This window comes from Mesoplodon densirostris, chromosome 1, assembly GCF_025265405.1.
Source record: "Mesoplodon densirostris isolate mMesDen1 chromosome 1, mMesDen1 primary haplotype, whole genome shotgun sequence".
NCBI lineage: Eukaryota > Metazoa > Chordata > Mammalia > Artiodactyla > Ziphiidae > Mesoplodon > Mesoplodon densirostris.
In genome coordinates, this window is record NC_082661.1 from 1,044,103 (window position 1) to 1,071,571 (window position 27,469).

Genomic DNA, 27,469 nt, shown 5'->3' on the forward strand with positions numbered 1-27,469 from the left:
TATCTGTAAACGTTTTCAGGTTCTTAATAGTTCGTGTTAAAAAATATATTCTGAGGCTGCAACAAAGTCGGGCCAAGCGCAAGGCTTCCAGGGAGAGCTGCACGTTGACGGTTTCTGTTCAAGGTCGACCTCAGTTTTAGTTTCATGACTTCATCCTGCAGCCTCCTGGCCTTGGGGAGAAAGGAAGGGGTCAGGTTAGCCTGGCCACAGGGCTGGGGATGGCGCCGGGTGACAGGTGGTGCCTGTCCCCTGGGCCCAGAGCCGCCCTCCCGAGGGGGAGCCCCCCCAAGCACGCCTCACCCCCGCTGCTCACCCCGATCCATCCGCTGGGCCAGAAGACGGTGAGATGGAGAACGAAGGGGACCAGGTGGCCAGAGCAAAAGGAGTGGCCCTCCCGCCCGTCTGAGGGCAGGTGTGTCCCTGCGCGGGGCCTCCCTTCCTCCCCATCCCCCCGGGGGGGCGTGTCCTCTGCACTCCCCTCCCTCCCCTCGCCACCCCCTCAGCTCTCTCCTGGGGGTGTAACCTGGACCCCCACCTCCAGCCCAGGCACCCCTGAGACCCCTACGCCGCCTCATCCCCTAAGATAGATCTACCACAATCTTGGGTTAAACTAACATCCAGAGCTCGTGTCGTGAGGCCCAGGGAAACCTCTGCTGCTTGTCCACTAAGCACCCACTGCTTCCGGTCTCCTTCCTGCAGAGGTGTGTACTGCTCCTTTAAACACATCCACTCAGTTCTCCACGCCCGTCCTGTCCTGGGGTCATCCAAGCAGTACAGGTCCTCAATATCCTCCCCTGATCTGAGGATCAGGCCCTGGACTCGCCTGGCTCCCCTGCAGACCCTCGGGCCGGGCTCCTCCTCCGGGGTCTCTTCCCCGTCTTGGGAGGACACGCCCGCTCTTCCAGCTCCAGAGGGAAGGGAAGGGACATCCCGAGTCCCTGCGTGGCGCCTGGCCCAGCCTCTGCACGTGCCCTGTCCCTCCCTGGGGGCTCCAGGACCTCAGAGCCCGTTTGGATGGTCTGGGCCCATGGCCGCCTGGCAGCCTGGAAACAGCCTGCTTCCTGAACCTCCCTGGGTTTTCCCATGAGTTTCTAGAGCACCTCGGAGGTCAGGCCTCTCCGGTGGACCGTAGGGTCTGGCTCATCTCTGCTTTCCGTCCCTCCTTTGGTCTTTGTTCTACTTCTCGGGGCATTTGCTCGACCTCATCTGTTGATTTGGGCTTTTTAATTTTTAGGAGTTTTGGCTGTACTTTTCATGTAACTCCGAGTTCTCAGCTACCTGAGTGCCCACTTTTGTAACAGCTTGTTCCCATCACTGCCCAGAGGACTTCAGTTCGGCTGCATGTTCCCAGTCGGCCGTTCTGGTCCCTCCCTGGAGCGTCCAGCGTCCCGGCTCCCACCCGCTCAAGGAGTAAGCACTGAAATGCTGTACCCACTGGGCCGCGGCCCTGCTGGTTAGTCAGGACGGGGGCAGGGGGGCCCACGAGCCAGGGCTCTGAGGGCATTTGTCTCCGCCAGTTTTCTTCAGAGGCCCCTTCCCGCTCTCGACGCGGGGAGCAGGCACCCGGCCTGATCCTCACGGCTCTCGCGCTCAGGAAGGCATCGCGTGGCACCTTCCTTCCGCAGGAGGACCCACAGGCCCAGACCTGCTTGTTCAACCTCTGAGAGTCCACCCCCCGCACGTCCTGCTGGGTAGGCAGGGGAGCCGAGCAGGGTGGTGAGGGCGCTGCGGCCCTTCCACCCTCAGCCTCTCCAGTCCTGAGTCTGTGGGCCCCGTGGAACCAGCCATCTCGCTTCCTGCCAGCCTCCCTCTCAGAGGCCCTCGTGTCACACCAGCAGGTGGCTTTCTTCCTCCAGAACCAAGCTGGCCTGTGAATGGTTAGGTTACAGGCTCAGCAGCTGGAAGAGGCCCAGATGGGGAGGCTGAAGCAGGTGCGGTGGCTCAGCCGAGGGCCGCTGTCAGCGCGGGGACGTTACTCTGCCCCTCACCCCACACTCTCCACCTCAGGGTCCGCGATGGCTGCCCCAGCTCCCACCATCGCCTGTGCATTCCAGCAGGGGGAGGGGAGGACAAGCTCAGGAAGTTCATACACACGTCTACGTCTATTCCTGTCCTGCTGGCCAGATCGTAGTCACAGGCCGTCGCATACGCTGCAAGGGGTGTTGGGAAACGTGGCCTCTAGCGGGCGGCCCGTGCTCTGTTCGTGATTATGGCAGGAGCTGGCCTCTCCTCTCTTTCCTTTGTGCTGAGGAGCTGCATCACTTTGCTCCTCTCCTGTTGTCCGGTGGGGCCGCAGGGCGGACTGGAGACTAACCCACAAGAAAAGGGGCCACGCGCACCTGGAGGGAGAGCCTGCCGGGCATCAGCTGGTCCTCTCACCAGACGCAGACATCCTGGCCTTCCAACCTGATGTGAGCTCCTGGCCGAGGGGCCCGCCTTCTCCCACCGGTGCTACATCACACACTGTCAAGACTGTCTTGTGAACCGTGTGCGTGGCTCTCAGGCACCCACACTTCACCTGGGAGTTTATTTCTGTAGTTTTCACCCCCCGCCAGAGGGGACATTTGCTACAACTGATGAGCCCAGGCTGACACATCACCACCCAAGCCCACAGTTGGCCTTAGGGTTCACTCCTAGTGTTGTACATTCCGTGGGTTTGTGCAAATGTATAATGACACGTATCCATCCTCACAGTGTCATACAGAGCAGTTTCCCTGCCCTAAGCATCCTCTGTGCTCCACCTGTTCATCCCTCCTCCCCCCAACCCCTGGCAACCACTGGTCTCTTGACTGTCTCCATAGTTTTGCCTTTTCCAGAATGTCATAGAGTTGGAATCATACAGTAGGCAGCCTTTTCAGATTGGCTTCTTTCACTTTGTAATAAGCACTTAAAGTTCTTCCCTGCCTTTCATGGCTTGGTGGCTCGTTTCTTTGTACACTGAATAACATTCCAGTGTCTGGATGGACCACAGTTTACTAACCCGTTCACCTACGGAAGGACATCTTGGTTGTTCCAGGTTTTGGCAGTTATGAATGAATACAGCTGCTACAAACATTTGTGGGCAGGTTTCTGCGTGGACATAAGTTTTCAACTCCTGTGGGTAAATACTAAGGAGCACAACTGCTGGACTGTAGGATAAGAGTATACTTAATTCTGTAAGAAACCGTCACGCTGTCTCCAAGGTGGCTGCACTGCTCTGTGTTCCCACCGGTGGTGAGTGAGAGTCCCTGCTGCTCCTCAGTCCATGGGCAGCTGGTGGTGTCCGTGGCTGCGTCACAGCCCTTCTAACAGGTGTGCAGTGCCAGCTCCTTGTTGCTTTAAACTGCATTTCCTAATGAAGTCCTTTGTCCAGCATTGTTTCATAAGCATATTGAACATCTATATGTCTTCTCTGGCAAGGTGTCTGTTCAGATCTGTGGCCCATTATTTAATAGGGTTGTTTGCTTTCTTATTGTTGAGTCTGTAAAAGTTCTTTGCATATTTTGGACAACAGTGCTTTATCAGATATGTCTCTCGCAACTATTTCCTCCAAGTCTGTGGCTGTCTTTTTCTTGACAGTGTCCTGCACAGAACAGAATTTTTTAATTTTAATGAAGTCCAACTTACCAATTTTTCTTTCACGCCTTGATGTTCTATATAAAAAGGTGTCACCAACTCAAGGTCATCTAGGTTTTCTCCTAGGTTGTCTTGTAGGAGCTGTATATTTTTGCATTTTACATTTAGGTCTGTGACCCAGTTTTTACAGCTTTATTGAGGTATAATTTATATACAAAAACTGTACATATTCAATGTACACAGTCTGGTAAGCGTGATCCACTTTTAGTTAATATTTGTGAAGGGTATAAGGTCTGTGTCTAGATTCATTTTTCTGCATGTGGATGTCCGGGTGGCCCAGCACCAGCTGTTGAAAACACTCTCTTTGCTCTGTTTTATTACCTTTACTCGTGTGTCAAAGATTAGTTGGCTGTATTTGTGTGGGTCCATTTCTGGGCTCTCTCTTCTGTGCCATTGATCTATTCGTCTCTTCTTTCACCAACACCACACTGTCTTGATTACTGTAACTTTATAGAAAGTCTTGACGTTGAGTAGTGTCAGTCCTCTTTGTTCTTCTGACTTGTGTTGGCTATTCTGGGTCTTTTGCCTCTCCACATAAACTTTAGAATCAGTCTGTCAATATCCACAAAATAACTTGCTGGGATTTTGACTGGGATTAAGGTGAATCTATGGATCAAATTGGGAAGAACTGACATCTTGACAATACTGAGTCTTCCTATCCATGAACATGGACCATCTCTCCATTTATTTATTCTTCTTTAGTTTCCTTCATCGGAGTTTTGTAGTTTTCCTCATATAGATTTTGTGCACATTTTGTTAGATTTATACCTAGCACCATTTTTTGGGTGCTAATATAAATAGTATTGTGTTTTTAATTTCAAATTCCACTTGTTCATTGCTGGTATATGGTAAGCAATGGACTTTTATATATTAACCTTGTATCCTGCAACCTTGTTATAATTGTTTACTAGTTCCAGGAATTTGGGGGTCAGTTCTTTGGGATTTTCTACACAGACAATCATGCAACCTAAGAACAAAGATGCTGAGGAGAAACAGAGGGGACACCCCTGCCTTGTTACTGACCTTGGGGGAAAGCGTATAGTTTCTCACCATTAAGTATGATGTTAGTGTAGAGTCTCTGTGGATGTCCTTTAACAAGGTGAGGAAGCTCCCCTCTATTCCCAGTTTGCTGAGGGTTTTTATCATGAATGGGTGTTAGATTTTGTCAAATGCTTTTTTCTTTTTTGCATCTACTGATACAATCATATGATTTTTGTTCTTTAGCCTGTGGATGTGATGCATCATGTAAACTGACTTTCAGATGCTGGACCAGCCTTGCATGTCTGGGATACATTCCACTTGGTCATTTGTAATTCTTTTCATACGTTGTTGGATTTGACTTGTTCATATTTTGTTGAGGGTTTTTGCATCTTTGTTCATGAGAGAGACTGGTCTGTAGTTTTCCTTTCATGTAATGCCCTTGCTTTTGATACTGGGGAGATGCTGGCTTCATAGAGTGAGTTACAAAGTATTCCCTCTGCTTCTAGCCTCTGGAAGGGAGTTGATACAATTTCTTCCTTAAATGTTTGGTAGACTTCACCAGTGAACCCACCGGAAAACTTATGAATTATTGATTCAATTTCGTTAATATGTATCAGTCTATTCAGATTGCCTGTTTCTTCTCCTGTGGAGTTGTGGCTGATGGTGCCTTTCAGGGAACTGACTCATTTCATACAGGTTATGAAATCTGTGAGCATAGAATTGTCCCCAACACCAAACAGACTTTTGAGTCTCTAATCTGAAGCAGTGCGATGAGACACAGCTGTTCAGAAGCCCTAAGAGGTAGGGTTTGGGGTGTCCAAGAATGCGGTTACTCCCGTCAATGATAGATTTGGAGAGAATAAAGGTTCCTCTGAAGGCAGGGCTGGGAAGGAAAAGAGTCTGAGAAGAGGGGCAGAGTCTGAGCAGGGTGGGGTCTCTACGAAGTGCCCCAGCCTGTGTTCCTTCACTCCCCCTCATCCCTGTGAGCCCCAAGAGAGGGGACAATAGTGACAGGGCCCTCGGTGGGCGGTGGGGACGATGCTGCTAGCCCTGGGGCAGCAGACCCGGGAGAGGGGCTCCAGGCCACCGCGCCGGGGTGAGACACGCGGCTCGGAACAGGCCCACGAGCTGGGGCCTGGGTGCTGGGAGGACAGGCAGGTGTTCCTGCGGCTGGGAGAGCGAGCGCCCGCGGGCAGCGGGGGCAGCTGATGGGGATGCGCGGAGGCCTGGGTGCTCGCGGGGAGGGCGGGGGGTGGGCTGACTACGCGCTGGGCGGGGCAGGAAGGTGTCTCCTCCATCTCTGCGTCACTCTCGTAACGGTGGACACTCCAGGCACGCAGTAGGTGCTTATCTATGTCTGTGGGATGAACGGATAGACGGACTGATGCTGGTGGCAACCTTCCTGCCACACAGACGTGGGCATGTCGGGAGGACCACAGCCGCGGGTCCGCCCAGTGGTGCCGGCACCCGGGGGCGCACGCTTGCGGGAATGTTTCCTTATCCTCTGACCACCCGTGATGCTGGGAAGACTCCACAAGTTTAGAGAACGTGTGGTTCCCTTCGAGTTTTAATCAAAGCACTTATTTTCAAGTCGAGCTGACAAATACTTACAATTTCCAAGTCCTGCGTGGCCCTCCCTATCTCCTCGAGAGGTGCCGACCTTCGGAATCTGCTTCTTCGTTCCTGCAATTGCTGGATGTGCCGTTTCAGCTTTTCCTCTAAATTCTCCTCTCGGAAGGCACTGGGGAAACAAAGGGCAATGAGGAAAGGATTCTATCCGAACAGGGAGGGAGAATTTTCCCTTTCTCCTTCTGGCCAAAACAGCAGTCCTGGGGCTGGTCGGCTGGCCCCCAGTTGGGCACCAGCCCACAGACGGACGGGCTGCCTTTCCCGCCCCCTCCTGCACTCACAGCTGCCAGACCAGCTCACGAAAGATGTTGCACACTGAGGACCCTGCACGCTCTGCACGCGAAGGAGAAGGTGTGTCTTTGTTTTCACATGAAACGCGCAGTTTTAATAAACCCTCAGAGAGGAACGGAGCACGGCATCAAGTAGGACTTCAGACATGTCTGCTCAGTGCGGCCCAGAGCCCTCCCGCGGGACGTCGGGCGCGCAGAGGGGAGGGCGGCAGAGCCTGGTGGGCCCCCGGCCGTGCCTCCCGAGACCCCGCCCCACCAGCACAGCGGCCTCCTGAGCCCCGCAGGACAGACGCTGGGTGAAGGGCCTGCCCGGCCGGCATCTCAGAGCCCAGCTCTCAGGAAATCCTGCCCACGGCACAGGGGCGTCCATGTAGATGTCGTCTGCTGTGGCTTGCTGAGGGCCCACGGGGGCGACGGAGGTTCCCCGGAGGACATGAGAACACATCCCAACCCACGAGGCTGGGTTAGAGCCCCAGGCGCAGACCTGAGACCTTTCCCCGATTTCCAGGGGTGAGGGAGGAGGAATGAGCCCTCTGCCGTCCACAGGTCACAGCGCGATGACCTTCCCCCAGGCCCTCAGACCACAGCTGGTGCCCGTGGTGGGAGCAGTGCCAGGGCCCAGGGCAGGCAGGTCCCCCCACCCCGAGTCCCCCGGTTCACTTCAGCTCTGGCCTCTGAGCGCATGGAGGTGCCTCCCTGCGGTAGGCCTGGTGCAGACAGGGGCGGCAGGAAGGCGGGAAGGTGGGAAGGCGGGGAGGGCAGCGCGGAGCCCCCTCGGTCATTCCCGGTGCAGACTCTGGGTCAGTTGGGGGCCGAGGGCACAGCGCCCGGCGTCAGGGCAGTGTCAGCACAGGAGGACGAGGGCTCGCCGGGACCCTGAGCAGCCGCTGTCCCGGAGGGGCGGAGGGGCGGGGGGGGGGGGGGGGCGGGCGGTAAGGGCGGCGTTCTAGGGGTCGAGCGGACACTGCGGGAGTGAGAGCTGAGAAGTGGCGGCATCGCGGCTCTCCTGCTTCTTGTCCCTGAGCGCACCTGGACCTGCAGGAGGGGCGCAGGGCACGCTGGGCGTGAGGTCGGGGGAGCGGAAGAGATGCATGTGCAGGGGGAGGTCGGAGGGCGCCGCGCCCAGCAGAACGGAATGAGACCCGGTACCAACCTCATTTCCTGACTTGCTTGCAATGACTTCTCTTTTCTTTGTTTCAGTTTCCCAGGCGAACGCATCGGCATTTCTCATTACCTATCAGGTCAGTGGCAAAGGGAATCTTGGATGCCATCTGGAAAACGCAGCGAGACGGTTTCAGGAATCCGGGAATACACAGCCGCTAACACCAAGGTGGCTTCGGGTGCAGCACATTCGTGCCCCACACGCTGGGGTCGCCAACCCTTGGCCTGGGCTGGCCGGCGGTGCAGGGTGAGGCCAGAGCGCAGGACACGGGGCAGGTGGACGGCTCCTCAGCGGCCCGGGGGTGCCAGCGCAACAGACGGAAACACACTCTCCAGGGGCCCCGCGCCTCTCGTACAGCCCTGTGTTAAATCACTAAGTCAAGCTAACACACGAGGGCTCACACCTGACTAATAAAGTGGGGAAAGTAGAAAAAGCCTCGCCGTCGGAAAACCTGAATTATAGATTCACCAGCTTGGATCAATGACACAACAAACTGACACAAAGAAACTGAAAACGTGCAAGAAGTAACTCAGTGCTGGCTCTCCTGCTACAGAAAGACCGCTGTGACTCTGAGTGAGAAGGAGGGCCTCCTGCACCCGTGCGGGCACGGCTGGAGCTTAGGTGAGTCCCTCTAACTAGCCCCCTACCCCCATGCCCGGCGCCTAAGGCCAGGCAAGCTCCGATGCTCTCAGGGACCCTGCGAGCTCCAGATGGCTACCGTCCAGCGCCTCCTGCAGGATGCTTTCTCTACTCTCCCCAGCAGCCGCCACGGGTTTTACTGGGTTGGGGGGGGGGGGGCCTTGTCCAGGGGCAGAGGAAGACAGGGTAGTTCTGTCATGGTTCTGGAAACTCTCCGTAAGAATTCACAGGCCACCTCAATTTATTTTGAAAACAACAAATTCCTTAAAACTTGTAGGTTGCAGCATTACACAAAATATGTTTAAATAGCACTACAAATGCTAGCGAATACCTCATTTCTAGGGCCTGTGGACGTCACACCTGGATTTCTGGTCAGCTGGGCCTGGGGTGTCTCATCTGGATTTGCTCATCCCCCTCTTCAAAGTGGCCCTCCGTCTCCCGCCCGATTCCCCTTTTCCTGGTTCTCTATCTACCAGGGCTGCCTTTCCAGAACCTTCCTTTCCCCTCCTCCCTCCTTGGGCCATGACTGGATGTCTGGTTGGAGCCCTCCTGAGCCCTGACCTCCTCGGCTCCCACCCAGAAGCCCACCGCCCTGGGCTCCCACGCCAGGCCCCGTGCTGCCGAGGGTGCCCGACACCCTGCTGCTGGGGGTATGTCCTCACTGCTCTGCTGGGGTGCCCGGGGCTTCCTGAGGACCTGTGACCTCTGCCATGTCCCACACCAGCCATCCTGTGGCAGCCTTGTCCTGCCCCGGGGCCCTGGTACGATCCTGCCTTCAGCGCCAGAAACTGGGGGCTCTGCGCCCATGTAACAAGGACGCGAGTGGAAACACACCAGGGCCCTCGACCAGTGCTGCCCGCTGCTGCCCCCGCCCCCGAGTGGACCAGTCTGAGAACCAGACCGAGCCTGCACTCCTCAGGAAGCTTCAGACCTGTGCTTGTATGTCTGCGTGTGGGTCAGGGCAGCACAGCTGCTGTAGGGACAGGGCGAGTGTGGGGCTGGGGAGAGGCTGGGGGGCGGGTCCTGGGGAGGCGAGGGGGCTCAGTGCAGGGCTTATCTGCCCGGTCACCTCTAAGCGGGTTACCAGGGGGCGACCTGTCTGCCTGCGTCGTCAGCTCCACCCCAGCACCTGTCTGACTCTTAGAAGGACCTAGCGCCAGGGAAGCCTGGGAGAGAGGAGGGAGGCTGGAGGGGGGTGGATGGGCGGGGGAGGGGGAGCAGGAACCACGCCCGTCCTTCCCTCTGCCCTTCTCCCCCCCCCCCCCCCCGCCCCAACCCCATGCTGCCAGGCTGCAGACACAGCAGAATTGAAACTATCTGCTGGCTGCCTGGGAGCCGCCACACTGTCATTAACCAGGGTTCTCCTCAACAGTGCTCCAACACAGGGAAAAGAACTAGTGCTAAAGCCACCAGGTGTACTTTTTTTTTTTTTTTTTTTTTTTTTTCTTTTTGCGGTACGCGGGCCTCTCACTGTTGTGGCCTCTCCCGTTGCGGAGCACAGGCTCCGGACGCGCAGGCTCAGCGGCCATGGCTCACGGGCCCAGCCGCTCCGCGGCATATGGGATCCTCCCAGACCGGGGCACGAACCTGTATCCCCTGCATCGGCAGGCGGACTCTCAACCACTGCGCCACCAGGGAGGCCCCAGGTGTACTTCTTAAAGTCAGACATTTATCTTTAAAAGCTTTAGAAGTACAGGATTTGGCCTGAAACCCCAGCCAGTACAGAGGAGGCAGGGCCTTGCACCCTGGGAAGCAGGCGAGGAGGACTGTGCCGCGTTAGTGGCTCGACCCCGAGGTTTTGGTTCTGTTCTGTTTTGTTTTGTTTTACTTTTTGGCCGTGCTCTGCGGCACGTGGGACCTTAGTTCCCTGACCAGGGATAGAACCCGGACCCCCTGCACTGGAAGTGCAGCCAGGGAAGTCCCTTGACCCCGAGTTTTATATGTTGAGTGTCAAGCAGACGAGGGATACTCTTCAGGCCAATAAAATGGATTCAGAGGTCACTGGCACAGCTGCCGGGTTTAGAGCATTGTGAAAAATGAAAATGCAAGGCTTTTTAAAAAGTGGGTGATGAGTCAGGAGGCTCAGGACCCCTGCCCACGCGGGAGGAATCTTCCCTTCCCTTCCTCCTTTCAGGTTCTGGGGGGCAGGACGTGGGCGACCCCAGCGAGAGCACGGGTGCAGCTGGGACGCGGGAGGGCCTGGCATGGCCGGGGGACAGGGGACGCGGTGGGCATGCAGACAATGCTGTAATCCACAAACCCACATCTTTGTACGGACAGGTCTGTGATCTGTCTGCTTTATTTCTGTGAGGCGGGACACCAGAAGTCTTCCAAGAAATCAGTATTTTTAACTTTACTAGACATTTCCAAGCAGCTGACGGCCCTGGCAGCAGCAGTGGCCGGGAGCCTCCTGCCCGAGGCCTCTGCTCTGCCGGCCGCTTCCCGAGCGGTGCTGGCGGGTGTTTACACCCGGAGCTCCGAGCAGCCGGGCTTCTCTTCTGAATTTACCGCCACTGGGGCTTCCTCACCTGTGAACTGCCTATCCTACACTTTGCCCGTTTCTCTACTGCATTCTTTAATTTAAAAAATCTACTTGTGGTTTTTCTTTATATTTTAGATATTAATCCTTTGTTACAAACATATGTCACAAATATTTCCCCCCCTATCTTTTGACTTTAATTATAGTAGTTTAGGCCATATAAAATATTTAAGTTTTATGAAGTAAAAATTTCCTGCTGTGAGTTTCAGAGCTTCTAAATTTCCTGTCTAACTTAGGGGATGTTGTGCTACTCCAGGTTATGCAGACATTCATCAATTTCCATGCTGTAAAACACAGTGACCACCTTTCTCTGTAATATGCAAAATACACACAACGGGATAAGCTGCTTCTTGCACAGCATCACAGAAGTCGTTTCTAGCTGGAGTGACCCACATACAAGACAGTTTGCGCCGGCAACGCCGCACCCATGGGCACTGCAGCCACGTGGCAGAAGCAACTCTCGCATTTGTGGATGGACGGACGGAGAAGCAAAACGTGCCCGTCCACACGACGGAATATCATTCAGCCTCAAAAAGGAAGGACATTTCGACACAGGCTACGATACAGATGAACCTTGAAGACGTTATGCTCAGTGAAATGAGCCAGTCACAAAGGGACAAATGCCGTGTGATTCCACTCACAGGAGGTCCCCACAGTAGCCAAATACAGAGACAGAAAGTAGAGGGCGGGGCCGGGGGCCAGGGGAAGGGGGGGTGAGGACTTGGTGTTTAACGGGGACAGAGTTTCCGTTTGGGAAGACGAGAAAGTTCTGGAGACAGATGTGGTGACGGTTACACAGTGGGAATGTCCTAAATGCCTCCGAACTGCACATTTAACGACAGTCAAGATGGTTTTATCATATGTTACGCGTATTTAAGCCCGAGTGACCTGCAGCAGCTCCCTGTCCGACAGCCACCACGGTCATAACGATGCTTAAATACAACCCTGGCGGCGGGGGGGAGAAGGTGCACCAGTCTGCCCGGAGCCCCAGCTGCCCCGGGGGCCCGTGGTCTCTGGGGGTCATCCTAACAATCCTCTCTGTGGTCTGGGGGGAGCGGAGGCGCCCTCGCCGCCGTGAAGAGGCTGAGGGGGCCTGGGCAGAGGGGAGATCGCCCTCCCACTGCGGATCATGTGGCGTGTGGCCTGGACTGGGGGCCGAGTCCAGCCTGGGAGCCCTGAGCCCGCCATCGTGAGCCCCTCTGTCCACCCCTGACCAGCACCCAGGAAGCAGGAGCAGCTGGGGACCAGGCAGAGGGACAGGAGGCCAGCACGATCGCGCGTGGCCGGCCCCAGAAGCCAGGGCCGGGCTGCCTAGGGGTCTGATGGGACGGGGGCGCCTGCATAGTCCGGCCAGTGGGTGTCTGGAGCCCAGGAGCCCGTGCAGGTCGAGGCAGACGTTCATGAGGTCCCACCCCCACTCTGAAGACACACAGACGGGGCCCCAGCAGGTAAGGGCAGAGGAAGCGGCGTGCAAAGGCACTGGGCAGAGAGGAGGGACAGCAGGGAGGCTCTGGGCCCTGGTGGGGGTGGGGTCGGGGTGGCTTCGCTACGCCGGGCTCACGAGCAGGGGTGAGGGGCTGCCGTGATCAGAGCGGAAGCAGAGCAAGGAGAGGCCTGGACACCAGGACAGAGCCGCCTCGGGGAGCTCGAGCACAGACAGGACCAGACAGGCCTCGGGACGGCCCTCCGGGCGAGGACAGACAGCCTCTCACTGGACCTGCGGACACAGAGGTCAGGGGAGCCCCCAGGAGGGCATGAGCACAGCTCCCCCAGAGGAGGGCGAGGGGAGGTGACACTCCCTCCACGAGGCCGGCTGGCCTGAAACCCACGCAGGAGGAGTGCAGGGCGGCTGGGGGGATCTGGGGTCCGAGTGCCACAGGGAAGCTGCCGGGAGGCCGGGAGTGGGCACCGGGGCTGCAGAGGGGCGGCTGGTGGAGGCCGGGGGACAGGGAGGACGAGCCTGGGCCAGCGCGGGGTGCTGGGACGCCCACTGGTGGCCTGCTTTCTGCGGGGAGGTCGCTGCTGGCTGAGTGACAGAGGCCGGCGAGCGGTCAGGCTTTGTAGAGCAGGCAGCCTCCTTCACCCGTGAGCCTGGACGCTGGCAGCCGCGCCACCCCTTGGGGCTGAACGGGCTACCCCCCAAAGACGTACCAGGTTCCTCCGTGGGGTCGGGAGGCGGCTGAGCCCCTCCCTCCTCCTCTTCACCCTCCTGGGCCAGCTCCCTCCACTCCTGCAAGGCTCGCCTGTCTCTGGAGGACACAGCAGAACACGGATGTTGTCGTTAAAAGCAGCTTCTGCTCAGCTTACAAAGATTTCTTTTTTTTTTTTTTAAGATTTTTTTTGATGTGGTCTAAAAAAAGACCATTTTTAAAGTCTTTACTGAATTTGTTACAATATTGCTTCCGTTTCATGTTTTGGTTGTTTGGCCGCGAGGCATGTGGCATCTTAGCTCCCCGACCAGGGATCGAACCCGCACCCCCTGCACTGGGAGGTGAAGTCTTTACCACTGGACCCCCAGGGAGGCCCCTACAAGGATTTCTACTGTCACTTTTTTTTTTTTTTTTTTGCGGCGCGGGCCTCTCACCGTTGTGGCCTCTCCCATTGCGGAGCACAGGCTCTGGATGTGCAGGCTCAGCAGCCATGGCTCACGGGCCCAGCTGCTCCGTGGCATGTGGGATCTTCCCGGACCGGGGCACGAACCCGTGTCCCCTGCGTCGGCAGGTGGACTCTCAACCACTGCGCCACCAGGGAAGCCCATCTACTGTCACTTTTAAAGCTTCACACAAAAGCCCTTCACTCCTGGCCCTGTGGCCGGACACACGGGCATCCTGGGGGCTCCGAAATGCACGTCTGGGCAGAGCTCCCTGGGTGGGGACAAGCCAGGCCCCGCCCAGCCCCTGCCCAGTGAGGCACCAGGACACTTTTCAGGGAAGGCCCAGTCGGGGCCACGGCCACGAGCTCCGCAGCAAAGGCTTCAGGCATTCACTGGTCTGCACATGGCCCAGGAGATGCTGACCGGTCCACTTCCTCTCAGACGCCCGAGCCTCACCTAAGAGCGTGAGCCCTGTCTCTCCAGCCCAGTCACCCGCGGTGTCATTGTGCTGTTGGCTGCGTCTCGCCTGCTGCACCGCGAACCGCCCACAGTAACGCCCAGGGGACTCGCTGCCCACGCGGGCACAGAGGAACCGCAACGCTGGGGAGCCTCTGCGCTGAACAGAACCCATCCCTGCCCAGGCTGTGGCTATGGCGACGGGGACGGGACGGGGCCAGGGCCTCACCTGCCACGCACTCTGGTTCTGGATGCTACCTGTCCAGCCTGGGTTACCACCTGCCTGTCTGACCCCATTCCTGGATCTTCCACGGATTCCCGTGGTCAGCGCCCTCCCATCCCACCTGCACATCTGGCCCTCGGTCTCCCCTCTCAGCAGAGCCCTCCATCGTGGGCCCAGACCCTGGCCACCATCCCAGACTCGCCCTGGCCTCTCCCGCTGCCCGCGTCGGGGGCCCTTTGGTCCCCAGGGTCGCAGCAGCTGGGCCCTCCTGGGCTCTGGCCGCTGCCCTGCGAGGGCCTCTGTCCTATCTCCACGATGAGGCAGGATCTCGGTGCCGGCAGAATCTGGCTACGTGCTCCCCCGGCTCCAGGCCCGAGGGAGGGCCAGGCACCTCCTCTGCACCCCTGCAGAGCCCGCCTCGCCTGCGAGGCTGCTTCCCAAGCCCCCAACCCAAGCCGGTGCTCCCGCGTGGAACTGTGACTATGTGACGTCAGGGGCGGTGCTCCTGGGCGCAGGGGCCTGTCTTTGTCTCTGCCACCTCTTGGGAAGTGGGCTGGAAGGTTCCTCTAGAGGCACAGGGCAGCATTCTCAGGGGCGCAGGAGCACAGGTAACCAGGAAGCGTGACGTGCTCCACAGGGCTGTGCGGAGACTAAGCCACTGGACGGGGTCCCCACACTGTTGCCAAGGAGGCCACCGAACGTGGTCTCGGGGCCCGCGGCACAGGAACCAGGGAGAGAGCTGCTGCTCGCCCTTTGATTTGAGAGCCGCCCTCAGCGAAGGCGGGCGGCACGCTGGGCACCGGGGAGCCCGACCTGGGGGGAGGGGCACGTCCCACCCGGCCTCCTGAGGTCCCCAGCCAGGCGCCACCGAGCCAGAGGGTGAGGACAGCGGCTGCGGGGGCAGCTGAGCCTCGGAGACAGAGGTGCTTAGCAAGGAGGGTGGGGGGGCCAGTGCTGAGCCTCCACAGCCGGGCAGCAGTGGGACCTGCCTGGATGCAGGGCAGAGGGCTGTCGGGACGCACAGTGAGGGCCCACTCCCGCCCTGCAGCCTGGACTCCCGCAGAGGGACACTCTGGGGCGTGGCCCGCGACCACCATGGCCCCGGGGGCCCAGGCCATGCAGTCACATCTGAGCCTCGCTGTCGGTTGGCTGCGTCCCTGCCATCAGGATGCCAGCCCCAGGGCAGGGACACCGTGCACCCTGACCAGGTCTGAGGGCCTAACATCACTCAGCCTCTCCCTGAAGGACATGAAATCCGACTTGAAAAGCACATCTGGTGTCGGGACCAGCACGCTGGCCCCTTAGAACACGTGCTCTGAGGACTGCTGCATCCGTAGGGCCCTGAGAGAAAACACTCAGGTGGGTGATTTCAGGAGGGTTTATTCGCAAGGCGGAGCAGGGGCCCTGCTAGGACGGGCGGCAGCCGCCCCGGGACCCTGGGGCGAGGGACGGAGGGGCTGCCGGCACCCAGCAGCGGGAGCGGCGGGCGGGGCAGAGGGACCCGGCCCCCCTCCCCGCTTCTCTCTGACCTCCCGCCGGAGCCCCCCCCCGGCCGAACACAACCAGAAGGTGGAGGGCGCCGTCCACGCCAGCCGGCCTCGCGGGCCCAGAGCGCGGTGGTGACAGGCAGTTGGCGGGGCTGGAAGACAGAGGGGACAGTGAGGACAGGGCCCGAGCTGGCCCCCCACCGAGGCCGACCAAGCCAGCAACAGCCCCGCGGGGCAGAGGCAGGAGTGCACCCCCCAGGCGGGCACGTTATTTTGAAGCCACTTTCCTTAAACCAGACCTGTAAGCTGGGTGACTGACAGGAGAGGACGGGTAGAAGAAGAGCAAGGAGCCAGAGGGGGAAACGGCAGGCGGGGCAGCACATGTGAGGGCCCGCGCCGGCCCAGGCCACACGCCCGCGAGGAGCAGCACGACAGCTCCCAGGCGGGGCCCAGACGCCCCGGTGCCCCCGACCTCACCTCCTGCGCCGCTCCACCGGGGCCGATGCTCTCTTCCGGCCGGCCGGTGCGGCCCAGGGCCCGCTGCCACGGGGCCATCTCGGGCAGTACGCTCTTGAAGGAGGGCGTCCTCATCCTACGATGATACCAGGTCGTCAGCCGAGCACCGCACTGGACCCTGTGACGGCCCCGAGAGTGAGTGCAGGGCCACGGGCTGGCTGCACGGAGATGCCCCGACGGTCACAGACAGCAGTCACCCCCAGAATCCACGACGTAGGCGGGGTCGGCCGTCAGGGCCTCCACCCCACACCCCGGGCCAGGCCATGGCTGGACCTACACCTGGGACCAGTGAAACTGCGCCATGCCGGGAAAAGGCTCGCACTGACTTGGACGAGGTACCAACTTGGTTTCGGGGGTCTGTGGGCTGGGGAGACCTGCCCTGCACGCCTCCAGCCCTCCCAGGGCTACGGCCAAGTAATCACACTTGAACAAGGTTTTACTTTGAAAAATTTTCAAACCTACAGAACAGGTGAAACAACAGTGCAGTAGACACGAGCACACCTTTCACGTGGATCAAAGCTCTTTAATCTGTTCTCCAACAGTGCCCAACGGCAGGCTTCTCAGGCGGGCCCTTCCTCACTGTCCCGCCACAGACACGCGGGGCGTGTGTTCACGCCGTCCGCAGGGCCACAGACCAGAGCGGCTGCTAACCATGTTCTGTGCCCTGGACGTGACATCACCGCCCTTGCCGACGTGTGAGCTGTATTCCCCAACGTTACTGGGTCACGTTCTCTCTGTATATTCACACATCCACACGTGTGTGCACACCACACACCCACACACCGGATTTGAGTTTTTCTCTAGTGTAACCTCTTCCTCTGAGCCTGTTTTCTGGGTAACTTTAACCTAAACCAGGCCTGGCATCTGCCGTGTAACAAACGATGGTGACGTGGACGTACGTCCACCTGACGTCTTAACAGAGAATCACAGAATGATATCACAGCCGTGCAGAGATCAAGAAAGCACACCTCTGCTTTCAACCTTTACCTGAAGACGGGTCTCGGGCGGGGTCGCCGCTTCTCCTGGTCACTCAGCACCGCCCTGAGGGCTGGGGGCAGCTCCACCAGCAGGCGCTGGCTCTCAAGAACCTCTGCTCGCTCGTTCTCCACGATCTCCTGCCTCAGCTTCCAAAAGCGCCTGATCTCCTCCTCGCTCGGCCAGTCCTCCGGAGGCTCGGTGGACCTTCTGCACTCACACGGGTCTAGGTTTTCCACAGGTGGGAAAAAGTCTGCCTTTTCTGTTAACATGGTTCCCTTTGCCTCCTGAGAATGAATGGTTTCTTTGTTAGGCACACGCTCTTCGGATAAATCCAACAGGGGATGTGGCAGGTCACTTACGGTCATCTTTTTAACTGGGGAAATCGACAGTGAATAAAAGGCCATTTTAGTAGACTGTACCTCCACGCCCGAGACGCGCGCAAGCCGGGAGCCCGCTCCCTGCGCTCCTGTGCCCCAGGCCCTCACGCTCCACATAAATCCATATAAATGAAGATATGTGCCTCATCCAGACCTTCTAGTGTCTGCTTCTAATTGATGTTCAGCCCGCACACCTGTATTTTTTTACTGCAATGCTTTTGCTGACTTTTAAACACTTTGATCTCTAGGAAAGTTATGTGAGAGAAAATTGGCCCACAACGTATTCATCCACAATTTTTGCCAGATCCCTCATCGGGCGTTAGGGCCACAGCTTCCCAGAGACAGGTGTCACCTGGCCTCACAAGGTCTCCTTTCCCTTGACGTGCAGGGACCCAGACGTGCTGACAGCCAGGTGGCCTGGGCCTGGAGCTGGGCTGAGGGCGTGCGGGTGTGAGGGTGCGGGGCTCGCCCACCAAGCCTGGCCTCAGCCCTGGGGCTGGCTCTCTAGACCCAGCAGCCCCCTGTGTTCTTAAACACATTGAAACAGCCTTGTCCTGTCCAAGTTACCTTCTTGTACAGAGTGAATTCATTTTCAGCCTTTCAGCCTAATTTATTTAGCTATTTTCTACCTTTTTTTCTAGTCGCTTATGTATCTATTATACTTGAACCAATATAGCCCTCTTTGTGTAAATACATATAGAAACTACAATTGGGGTTGAAAGACAATGGGTTTTAATTACACAATAAAATATTAAACTCTAAAAAATATGTTCAGTGTCAGTGGTTTACAACTTTGTTTCCTGAAGTGAAAACTTTTCTCTCATGTTCTTTGGAGAGTGTGGAATCCGAACAGGAGAACCAGGTGAACACCTGGATGTCACGTGCTGGCATGACTGCAACTGCTTCACGGGACCCCAGGTCCAGGTCTCCTCCCAAGGGACCCCCGAGGGCGGCCGAGCAGGACACGTTGTGTCTGCACCAGGCACGGCACACGCAAGTCCAGGACGGCGAAGTCCTGACCACTACACGCTGGGGATTAGTGTTTTTAAAGAAAAAGAGTTCACAAAGTGGGCAAAGATATGCTTTAAAAAATCCTAAGGAGTGACTAGAAGTGAACGTATTTGCCCAATTTGCTTGTGGACAATCGACTTAGAGCCAGAGGCAAACTGAACCCATAGTGACACCAAACAGAAGGAGGGTGAATGCCAGCAAAGATAGTTTTTAAAGTCAAGCAAAACGGCAAAACACAAAAACTGTAAACGGGGACTTCCCTGGTGACGCGGTGGTTAGGAATCCGCCTGCCAATGCAGGGGACACGGGTTTGAGTCCTGGTCCTGGAAGATCCCACATGCCACGGAGCAACTAAGCCCGCGTGCCACAGCTACTGAAGCCCACGTGCCTAGAGCCCACGTTCCACAACAAGAGAAGCCACTGTACCACAATGAAGAGCAGCTCCCGCTCGCCACAACTAGAGAAAGCCCATGTGCAGCAATGAAGACCCAACGCAGCCAAAAATAAGTAATAAGTAAATAAATAAATTTAAAACAAAAACAAACAAACTGCTGAGAATTAAACAAAAAGAGAAAAATTTTAAAGCAGCAAGAGAAAAAAGATGTATTACTTCTAAGGGAAAACCAGTAAGACTGCTGACTTTTCGACAGACGATGGAGTCCACAAGACAATAAAGATATTTCTAAAGCAGTCACGATGCCTAAAGGCTAGGAGCCTGTACAGTCTGCTAAGACAACCTTCAAAAATGAAGGGAAAATAAAGATGACCTTTTAAAATCCTGAAATAATTCATTCCAATAAGACTCACTATAACACAAAAGACAGATCTTTAGGCCAACACAGTCATCCCAGATGGAAGCGCAAAACTTCAAGAAGAAATGAAGAGCACCAGAAGGGCGACCATGTGAGAAAACATAAATAAGACAGTTTAAAGAGTGTCTACTGGATCCGTTACACATATAAAAGCAAAATTCATGAAAACAGCAGCACAAAAGGCAGGAAGGAGGCAACGGAGCTAACCGTTCACTGGAGAATGAACAGAAATGAACACACGACAGCTGTCCACATCCACATGGACAAATCCGAAAGACATCGTGCTGAGCCCCCAAACGCCAGGTCACCAAGAACACACAAGGGATGATGCAACTTAGGGAAAGTTTGAAAGGAAGGCCCTTTAGACATGTGTTGTGTAGGGACAGTAAGTGGTAAAGCTTTCAAGGAAAGCAATGAAGGAGGAACAAAAATCACGCTGGCCTGGGGGAGGGGGGCAGGTGGACTCACGAGCACACCTGGGTCCACAAAGGCCTGATGCTGATCTTCCCTGAGCATCAGGTACAGGGCTCCACATGTGCACTGTTCGTACACTGTGCTCACATGTAGGACACACGTTATAGCAGCAACAGCTCTTGCGATCGGATCCATGTTATCTCAGGGGCCAGAAGGATGGTGTGGAAGGGATTTAAAGCATCGGCTGGCCTTCCCTGCTGGGTCAGGCCTGTATGTACATTACAGGTCTGGTAACTGCAGAAGGCCGCATTTAAAACCATCTTTTATTTTATTGTTTTAGCACTTACCCAGCTCCACAGGTAACATTTTGATAGGATTTCTTTCTAAAAGCAAAGTTTTCAAAGGCCTTTAAAACAAAACAGAAAATATGTACTTTAAGAGCAGGAAATCAAATGACCATCACATTTCTTCCTCTGTCTCCTCCTGAAGGGGGCGGCTTCAATGCAGACGTTTACCCCATGCTCTGCCCCCACCAGCAAATAGACTCCACATCTCAGCATCTGGTCAGGCTCTTGGCCTCAGCACTGTGGACACTCGGGACCAGGCAGTTCTTTGCTGGGGGGACCGTCCCGTGCCCGGTGGGTGTTTAGCGTCATCCTGGCCTCACCCCACTAGATGCCCCCTCCCCAGGCTGTGACAACCACAAGATCTCCAGATGATGCCAATGTCCACTGGGGCACAATCGCCCTGGCTGAGAACAGTCATGGAAAGACGTCCAGGATACAGAGTATCCGCTCTGATTAGAGATGAATAATTCGCACACTAAGGCCTCTTTGAAGTCTCAATGCCAGGAAACATGGTGAAGGGGTGTTTCTCCCAGTATTTGACCAGGGATCTCTTCTGTCACTTAATAGCTATTAACATCCCTTACAAGGTTTGGCAAAAGACACATCATAGACAGGCAGAAGATGTCCAATAAAAATTTACTAACTGGATGACAATGGACGGTAAATAGTTCACATTAAGCTCTATCCTGCCCCTTTTGTTCGGCTGGTTTTGTTTTTCCACATGTCATCAGGGCTCCATCGTTATTACTGATCATTTTCTCTTTCTCAGTTGCTTTCAGGGATCACCAGCTAAAATCTGGTGTAAAAAGACTTCAAATGCCCTGGCCCATTCAGTGTTTCAGCCAAGGGGTGTGACGGCCCCTTCTCCTGGGCGTCCAGGCAGAGGCAGGACGCCCGTCCCCCTGCCCTGCTCCACCCAGGCTTCACCGAGAGACTGAGGACTCCTTGGGGCCGAGGCACTATTTAATCGCCAGGGACAGTCTGGCGCCCCGCACACCTGCCCTGCAGCAGACACAGCCGCGGTCTCACGGGGGAGGACCTCACAGCCCCGGGAGGCACAGAGAAGCTCCGCCTGCCTTCTCTGTCACTGGGCGTGGCGCTCCATGCCCCGAGCAGCCCTGGGGGACCAATGGGGAGCAGAGTGGCCCGGAATGCAGGCTAACCTGTACCCACATCCTCAGCTTTCCTTCCCCAAAAAACGTTCCTCAGACAGACAGCCCCCTGCAGACCCCATCAGCAAATGATGCTCCAGCTAGAGGGAGGGGCGGTCTCACATCTCATTTTCCTTGGAAGGTGAAAAAATCAAAATTCAACATCACACTGACCAGATGAAAGGAGAAAATATAGTTTCACAGACACAGAACTGAGAGCTCTAGTAAGTATTCATTTAAATCCAAGTTTAACTTTTTGACTGGCAGCCCCAAAGGAAAATCGGATTACCTGAGGATTACACAATTCTCTTTCCCTTTACTGTCTTGGATTTTCCTATTATTTAAAGTTTTTAAAAAGTAAAATTGGGGAATTAAACTTTCCTTGGTAAACGCAAAGGCAAATTAGTTAAACAGCGTTACTTCAACGTATTGGTTTTGGTTTAGTCCCCTTTTAATTTTGCTAATACAAAAATAGCCAAGGAGGACAGCGTTTGCTTTTCTAAGATTCTTCAGCAGGATGTGCAGGCTGCCACATACCCTGGACCTTCCAACGCACCTTTCTCCAAGCCAAGGATGTTCCAGCCCACTTGTTTGTCTATTTGTTTGTTTGTCTGGGGGGGGGCATATTAGCCAACTATGAACCTGAAAGTGTACAGGGGATTTTTCCACCTTATATAATAATACATTAAAATATTCTTGTGCACACTTTTAAGTGATAAATTCACAAATACTATCAGTAAACCACTGATTATTTCATTTCACTGACTTTCAACTGAACGCCACACATTTATATACTGGACTGGAGTTGCTTGCCTAAGGAAGCATATATACTGATGGACCTTTTTAAACCTTCCCTCCCTGCTAGCAAGCTTACACATCTAAGACATTGAGAGGGGGAGAATATGAACACTGGCATTGTTTTAATTAGGCTTTTTGGAAAGTTTAAGGCTTTCAATAAGCCCATAATTACTTAAAATTTCTAATGAATGTTTCAGCTCTTTAGCAAGCTGATCTAATTTTAATGATATAACTGGTTATAAATCACATGCAAAATTATATCTTAGACAACACTAAGCAGCTGGCTTTGACTGGCAAAATCAAAGAATTCCAAAATTTGAGACCATATATTTATTTCAGAATAAAGAATAGTGCTTATGAGCACAAGCCCTAGTTTATTTTTATCCTTTGAGGAGCAACTACTCTCCAGAACTGAGTGCCATTTTGCTAAGACAGCCATGGACCAGAAGCATGAAACTGCCCTCGACACATCAGCCCAGTACCCCGTGAAGAGCAGAGCCCCCCCAAGCCTCCCTGACACACACTCAGAGACACCTGGGGCCACCCGGGTCACGCCGGCGGGGACCAGGTGGAAGCAGAGAAGGCCCAGCTGCCTGTCACACTGCCGCTGGCAGACGCGCTGGCTGGAGCTGAGGACACTACTCTAGGCAACCGGGGGCCGACCCAGTGGGTCCAGGAAGGCCCGGGAGCTCCAGGAAGACAGCTCCCGGGGGTGTCCCCACCCTGCCGGAGACACCCACTTGTCAACAGAAACTAGCTGCTTCCTTGCAGAGCCTGAAAAGGCACGGAGGGCGCACGGGGATTTCCTCTTACCGTTACACAGACAAAACACTCACTTCTTTAAACATACTTTCAAAGCCAGTGAGCAATAGTTCGGGCACGTGACGGGCCTCGGCGCCTCCACTCTGCCATTTCACGGGGGCTGCACTGACTCTAGCAGGAAGGGGGTCACCCTTGGACCCCTCTGTTCCTCCCACGCTGTCCATCCCACCGGAATCCCCCGGCTCTCCTGCGTGGACGGCTGCAGCAGCCTAACTGGCCACGCTGCGGCACGCTCACCCCTCCTTCCAGAGTGATCTTAAAGCCCCGTCCCTCCCTTCAAACCGTCTGTGACTTCCTGGCTCTTTCGTGATGAAATTCAAACTAGCGATCACGCCTACCAGCTCTGGTCGACTGCCTCTGCGGGCACCTCCAGCCCCTTCCCTCCTCTGTTCCACCACACGGCCTCCCGGCTGCCTCTCCCATCCCCAAGGACACGGCCACCTCATGGCCCTTGCACGTGCTTTTCCTTCTGCCCAGCATGAACTAATGTTAAAGGCGTGTCTGAAATGTACGTCGTGAGGTTTCCTAAAGGTTAAGAAGCTGGCACAGAAGGACTGGGCACTGAGGCACAGGGGCCAGGAGAGCGGGGTGGCCTCACGCTGCATGTGGCTCCAGGACTGGGGGGTGCCGGCTGACTTGTGGCTGCCAGGAGGGGCGGGTGAAGCGGGTAGGCAGCTTGGCCCCAGTTCTAGAAGTGGGAGCAGCAGGAGACGCCCGGCGTCAGAGTGGCAGGAATGTGGCTGGATGGCACAGAGCTCGCTTCGGGGTTTCCGATTTTCCCAAAAAGGAAGAATGACTCATTGTTTACCAGGAGCCAGCGCAGTTACACTCGGGCCCTTGGGAGCGAAGCCGCTGGTTTAATTCATGGACAGTATTTCTTTTTTTTGTTTATTATTTTTGTTTGTTTTTGTTTTTTAACATCTTTATTGGAGTATAATTGCTTCACAATGGTGTGTTAGTTTCTGCTTTATAACAAAGTGAATCAGTTATACATATACATATGTTCCCATATCTCTTCCCTCTTGCGTCTCCCTCCCTCCCACCCTCCCTATCCCACCCCTCTAGGTGGTCACAAAGCACCGAGCTGATCTCCCTGTGCTATGCGGCTGCTTCCCACTAGCTACTTATTTTACGTTTGGTAGCATATATATGTCCATGCCTCTCTCTCACTTTGTTCCAGCTGACCCTTCCCCCTCCCCATATCCTCAAGTCCATTCTTTAGTAGGTCTGTGTCTTTATTCCCGTCTTACCCCTAGGTTCTTCAGTACAGTATTTCTGACCCTTCAGGCAGCTTCACGTGAGGGAGTCAGAGAGGGAACCGGCTGCAAAAGCCGCGTGGACCATCCAGCAGAGGCGCTGTGGTGCCAGCGTGCTCTGCAGTGCTACGTGTCCTAAACTCTAACCATACAGGTGCATTTGGTACCTGCAGCCACCGCACCTCCGCGCTGGCTTTGAAAACCCCATTACACGCTTCTGCTCTAAAGTCGACATTCAGTGGGGTGGGGTGTGGCTAGGCAGCCAAAGAACAGGCACCCGGGCATTTGAAGGAGATGATGATGACCTCCTAACCTGGGAAAAGAAACATGCAACTCACTTGTGACAGCCGATCCCAGAAGGAAGTGCTGTGATCCTATTAGAGCGGAGGTCCAGCCAGGTGAGGTTTGGCAGCCACTGAAAGAAGTGTTTAGGAGTTGTGCAGAGGGCGTTCTGCTGAAGGTGCAATTGCTTCCTGGGGGAGAAAAAAAGAATGTTTTTGTCAACCAAGTAAATTTTAAAACATGACACATCCTCAAAGCATTTCCACTAGTGACTGCAATCATACACACCAAGTTAAAAGAAAACCCATAACATTTATCCTTAAATCGTTTAAATGGGAGACACAAGCGTCAGAAAAACGAGGCCAGGCCTCACCGCACAGCTGCTAGAGTGGCTTCCCGGCCTGGAGACGCTGTGTCTCGCCCGGCTGGCAGTTCAGACGCCACCACTGCGCACGTCACACCTCTCCCATCAACTACCCTTTAACATCCAACTTCATCCCCAAGTGTGTCTGAATCCTATTCTCCCTCCTGGGCCCACGCTGCCCAGAGAACAAGGGCAGGAGCCACGTCCGGGCCTTGGTTCTCATGCAAGGAGACACTGAAAAGGAAACTAGAGAACACACACACTGAGTTAGCTCTGGCGTCCTCTGTGTTAGCAACCGCCGCACAAAAACAGCCAGTAACCATCACGTCAGGAAGTCTGATACATCACCCAGTGGGCCCTTAGGTCGGATCGTAAATAAGAGGACAGTACGGAAGGGGAGAGGACAAAGCACACGCACGCTGACCCTTGCCCCGTGACACGTACGATTTTACAGTCACAGTGTGGCAGGATTGTGGGTGACACAGACGTCCCTTCTCCAATGCTGTTGATACACGCTGCATAGATTTACATGATCACATATACTATACACACGTATGTATTTATGTGTCTCTATTTACTAGGGCAGCGGAGGGCAGACGTTAAGGGCACTGGTCTGGAAGCCAGGCTGCCTAGGTTCAAATCTAGGTTTCGAAAACCTATGAGCTGTGTGACCTAGAGTGAGTTCCCGAACCTCTCTGTGCTCCAGCGGCCTGGCCTGTTCCACGTGCAGCAAGCGAGCAGCGCCTGGCACACAGGGGCGCAGGTAAGCACCAGCCGTCATGACTGCGCTGCTCTATTAAAGCCCGTGGAGCACAGCCCGCGGCACCAGCCGGCTGCTCCTTTTCCACCAGTTTCTCAGCTCCCAACGCTGCTGCCAAGACCACCTTCCAAGTCCCTTCAAGTTTACAGCAGAAACTTGAGAAACACTGGCTAGAAACCACACTCCACAAATATGCTGAAAACACAATCCCTAAGCAGCTAAGACGCGGCACCATTGCTCCCTGCTGGCGGCAGGCGCAGCCCCTGGGGAGTAAGTGGCGACTGGACACAGCGTGTGGACGCCTTCACGCCGGGCCACTCTTGGCCTGGCCGCCAGGTCAGCTTTAGGCTCTTGCTCTCTCGGGCTCAGCGCTGAAGCCGCAGATCCTGGTAAACACCAGAAAAGGAAATCTCAGAAAGACAAGCTAGCATTTGCCTTCGCTCCACAGGGGCCGGTTTGACTGCATTTGCACGAGCCCATCCTCCCTCCTCGGTTCTGTGAGGCTGTGTGAAGATGGGGGTCTGTGTTCCCTGATCATAAGGGTCTCTGGAAGTGATAATGGTGGCTCCAGAGAGTGTTGCTATGGCTGCAAAATGCACCCGTAACCCCTAAAATCCACCAATCTGAGGGGTCACCTCACTCAGTGATTTGTTGCCATGGTAGTAAAATGTATATTGACGTCTCTGTTTTCTGAGAAGCATAAATAAAGTTTCTTCATTAAGCCTGAAGAAGGCTCTGGAATTTCCTCCTTCTTTCTTTATGCATGACACTGTTGGGTTCCTTGTTCAGAGCTGAGAGCATTTGCTTCATTAAAAGTGGTGCATTACAGGAGGACCCAGTAATCACTCACGGAGGTCAGTACTAAGGAAAGACACCCCAAGACCAGCGCTTGCCTGACGGGAAAAACAGGGTGCGTAACACAACTGGGGTTAATGAACTAAGCAGCTACTTAAAATCTAAGTACACGGCTTTTGTAAAAGCACTCAAAACCGTCAATCAACAGGGTAACAGTGCAATGCGTGGGTGTGTGTACCATGTTGAGGACACTGTGCCTTATATGCTTATCATTTAATTCTCCTAATAACCCTTAAATAGATTCTCATTCCCATCTTCCAGGTGAGGACAAAATGAGGTTTAAGGAAATTGCGTGACTGCTGGGCAGTGAGGGAACTGCTGGTGAGGGCCCCTGACCATCTCCCCTCAAGGCTGTGTGATGGAACCTTGTTCTAGAAATCGCGGGAGGAGACAGACCCACTAGATCTCAAGCAGGCAAGTGCCGGACCTGGTGAAGGCACCAGGCACCAGGTAGAGTCAAGCCTGTGACATCTGCAAAGCTGTGGGTGACAGTTTTTACTGCACTTATTTTAGGGGTGTTGTGTTTTAAGAGACCAAGGGTGTTTTCGGCAAGTCCTCCCCCCCAAACCCAGGAGAGGACATCAGAGTCTTCATCATCTGTGACACCAGAGGACATCAGAGCAGCGCACAAAACCCCAAGTTAACCCTCCTCTATCTCATTCTCGAATTTCTCTCTAAAAGAAAACTGCACGTAAGAAGAGCCTTCAATCACGTCTACGTGGCACATATGTACCTTGCCCCAGAGGTGCCCTACTCACTCTGAGGCTGAGAACTTTAAAGATCTCTCCTAAATGGCGAAACCACTTTGACTCAAGTCTAAAATTGCTGAAGAAGGGAGGATGACCCCCTTGACCCCCTCGTGAGCCTCCCTGGAGGGGGATGCAGGCTTGCTCCTAGCCAGCCCAGCGCCGCTCTCTGGTATCAGCAGCCCCGCAGGCAACCTTGCAGGAGCTGCTTCCCTCCATCCGTCAGCCAGGAGGAAGCAATCCTCCGGGGACCACCGCTCATCCTCCCGGGTCTGGAGTCACCTGCAGACAGGGAGGGGAGATGCAGCAACAACTAGGTACACGGGCACACTCTCACTGGGTAGCTCATGGCAGATTTGTGTTTGC

At 55.2% G+C, this 27,469-nt stretch overlaps 1 protein-coding gene across 1 annotated transcript; it reads right to left on the reverse strand.

The window, feature by feature from the left end:
* Positions 1–23: 23 nt before the first annotated feature.
* LRRC27 (leucine rich repeat containing 27) lies at positions 24–27,322 on the reverse strand. The gene is given in 15 exon segments (XM_060090425.1): positions 24–170; positions 6,208–6,337; positions 7,669–7,738; positions 7,741–7,786; positions 13,007–13,063; positions 13,065–13,104; positions 14,823–15,116; positions 15,657–15,766; positions 16,092–16,206; positions 17,118–17,481; positions 20,070–20,128; positions 24,435–24,565; positions 27,116–27,153; positions 27,156–27,273; positions 27,275–27,322. Coding segments are annotated over 15 exon segments (1,767 nt in total).
* Between the last annotated feature and the right edge of the window lie 147 nt (positions 27,323–27,469).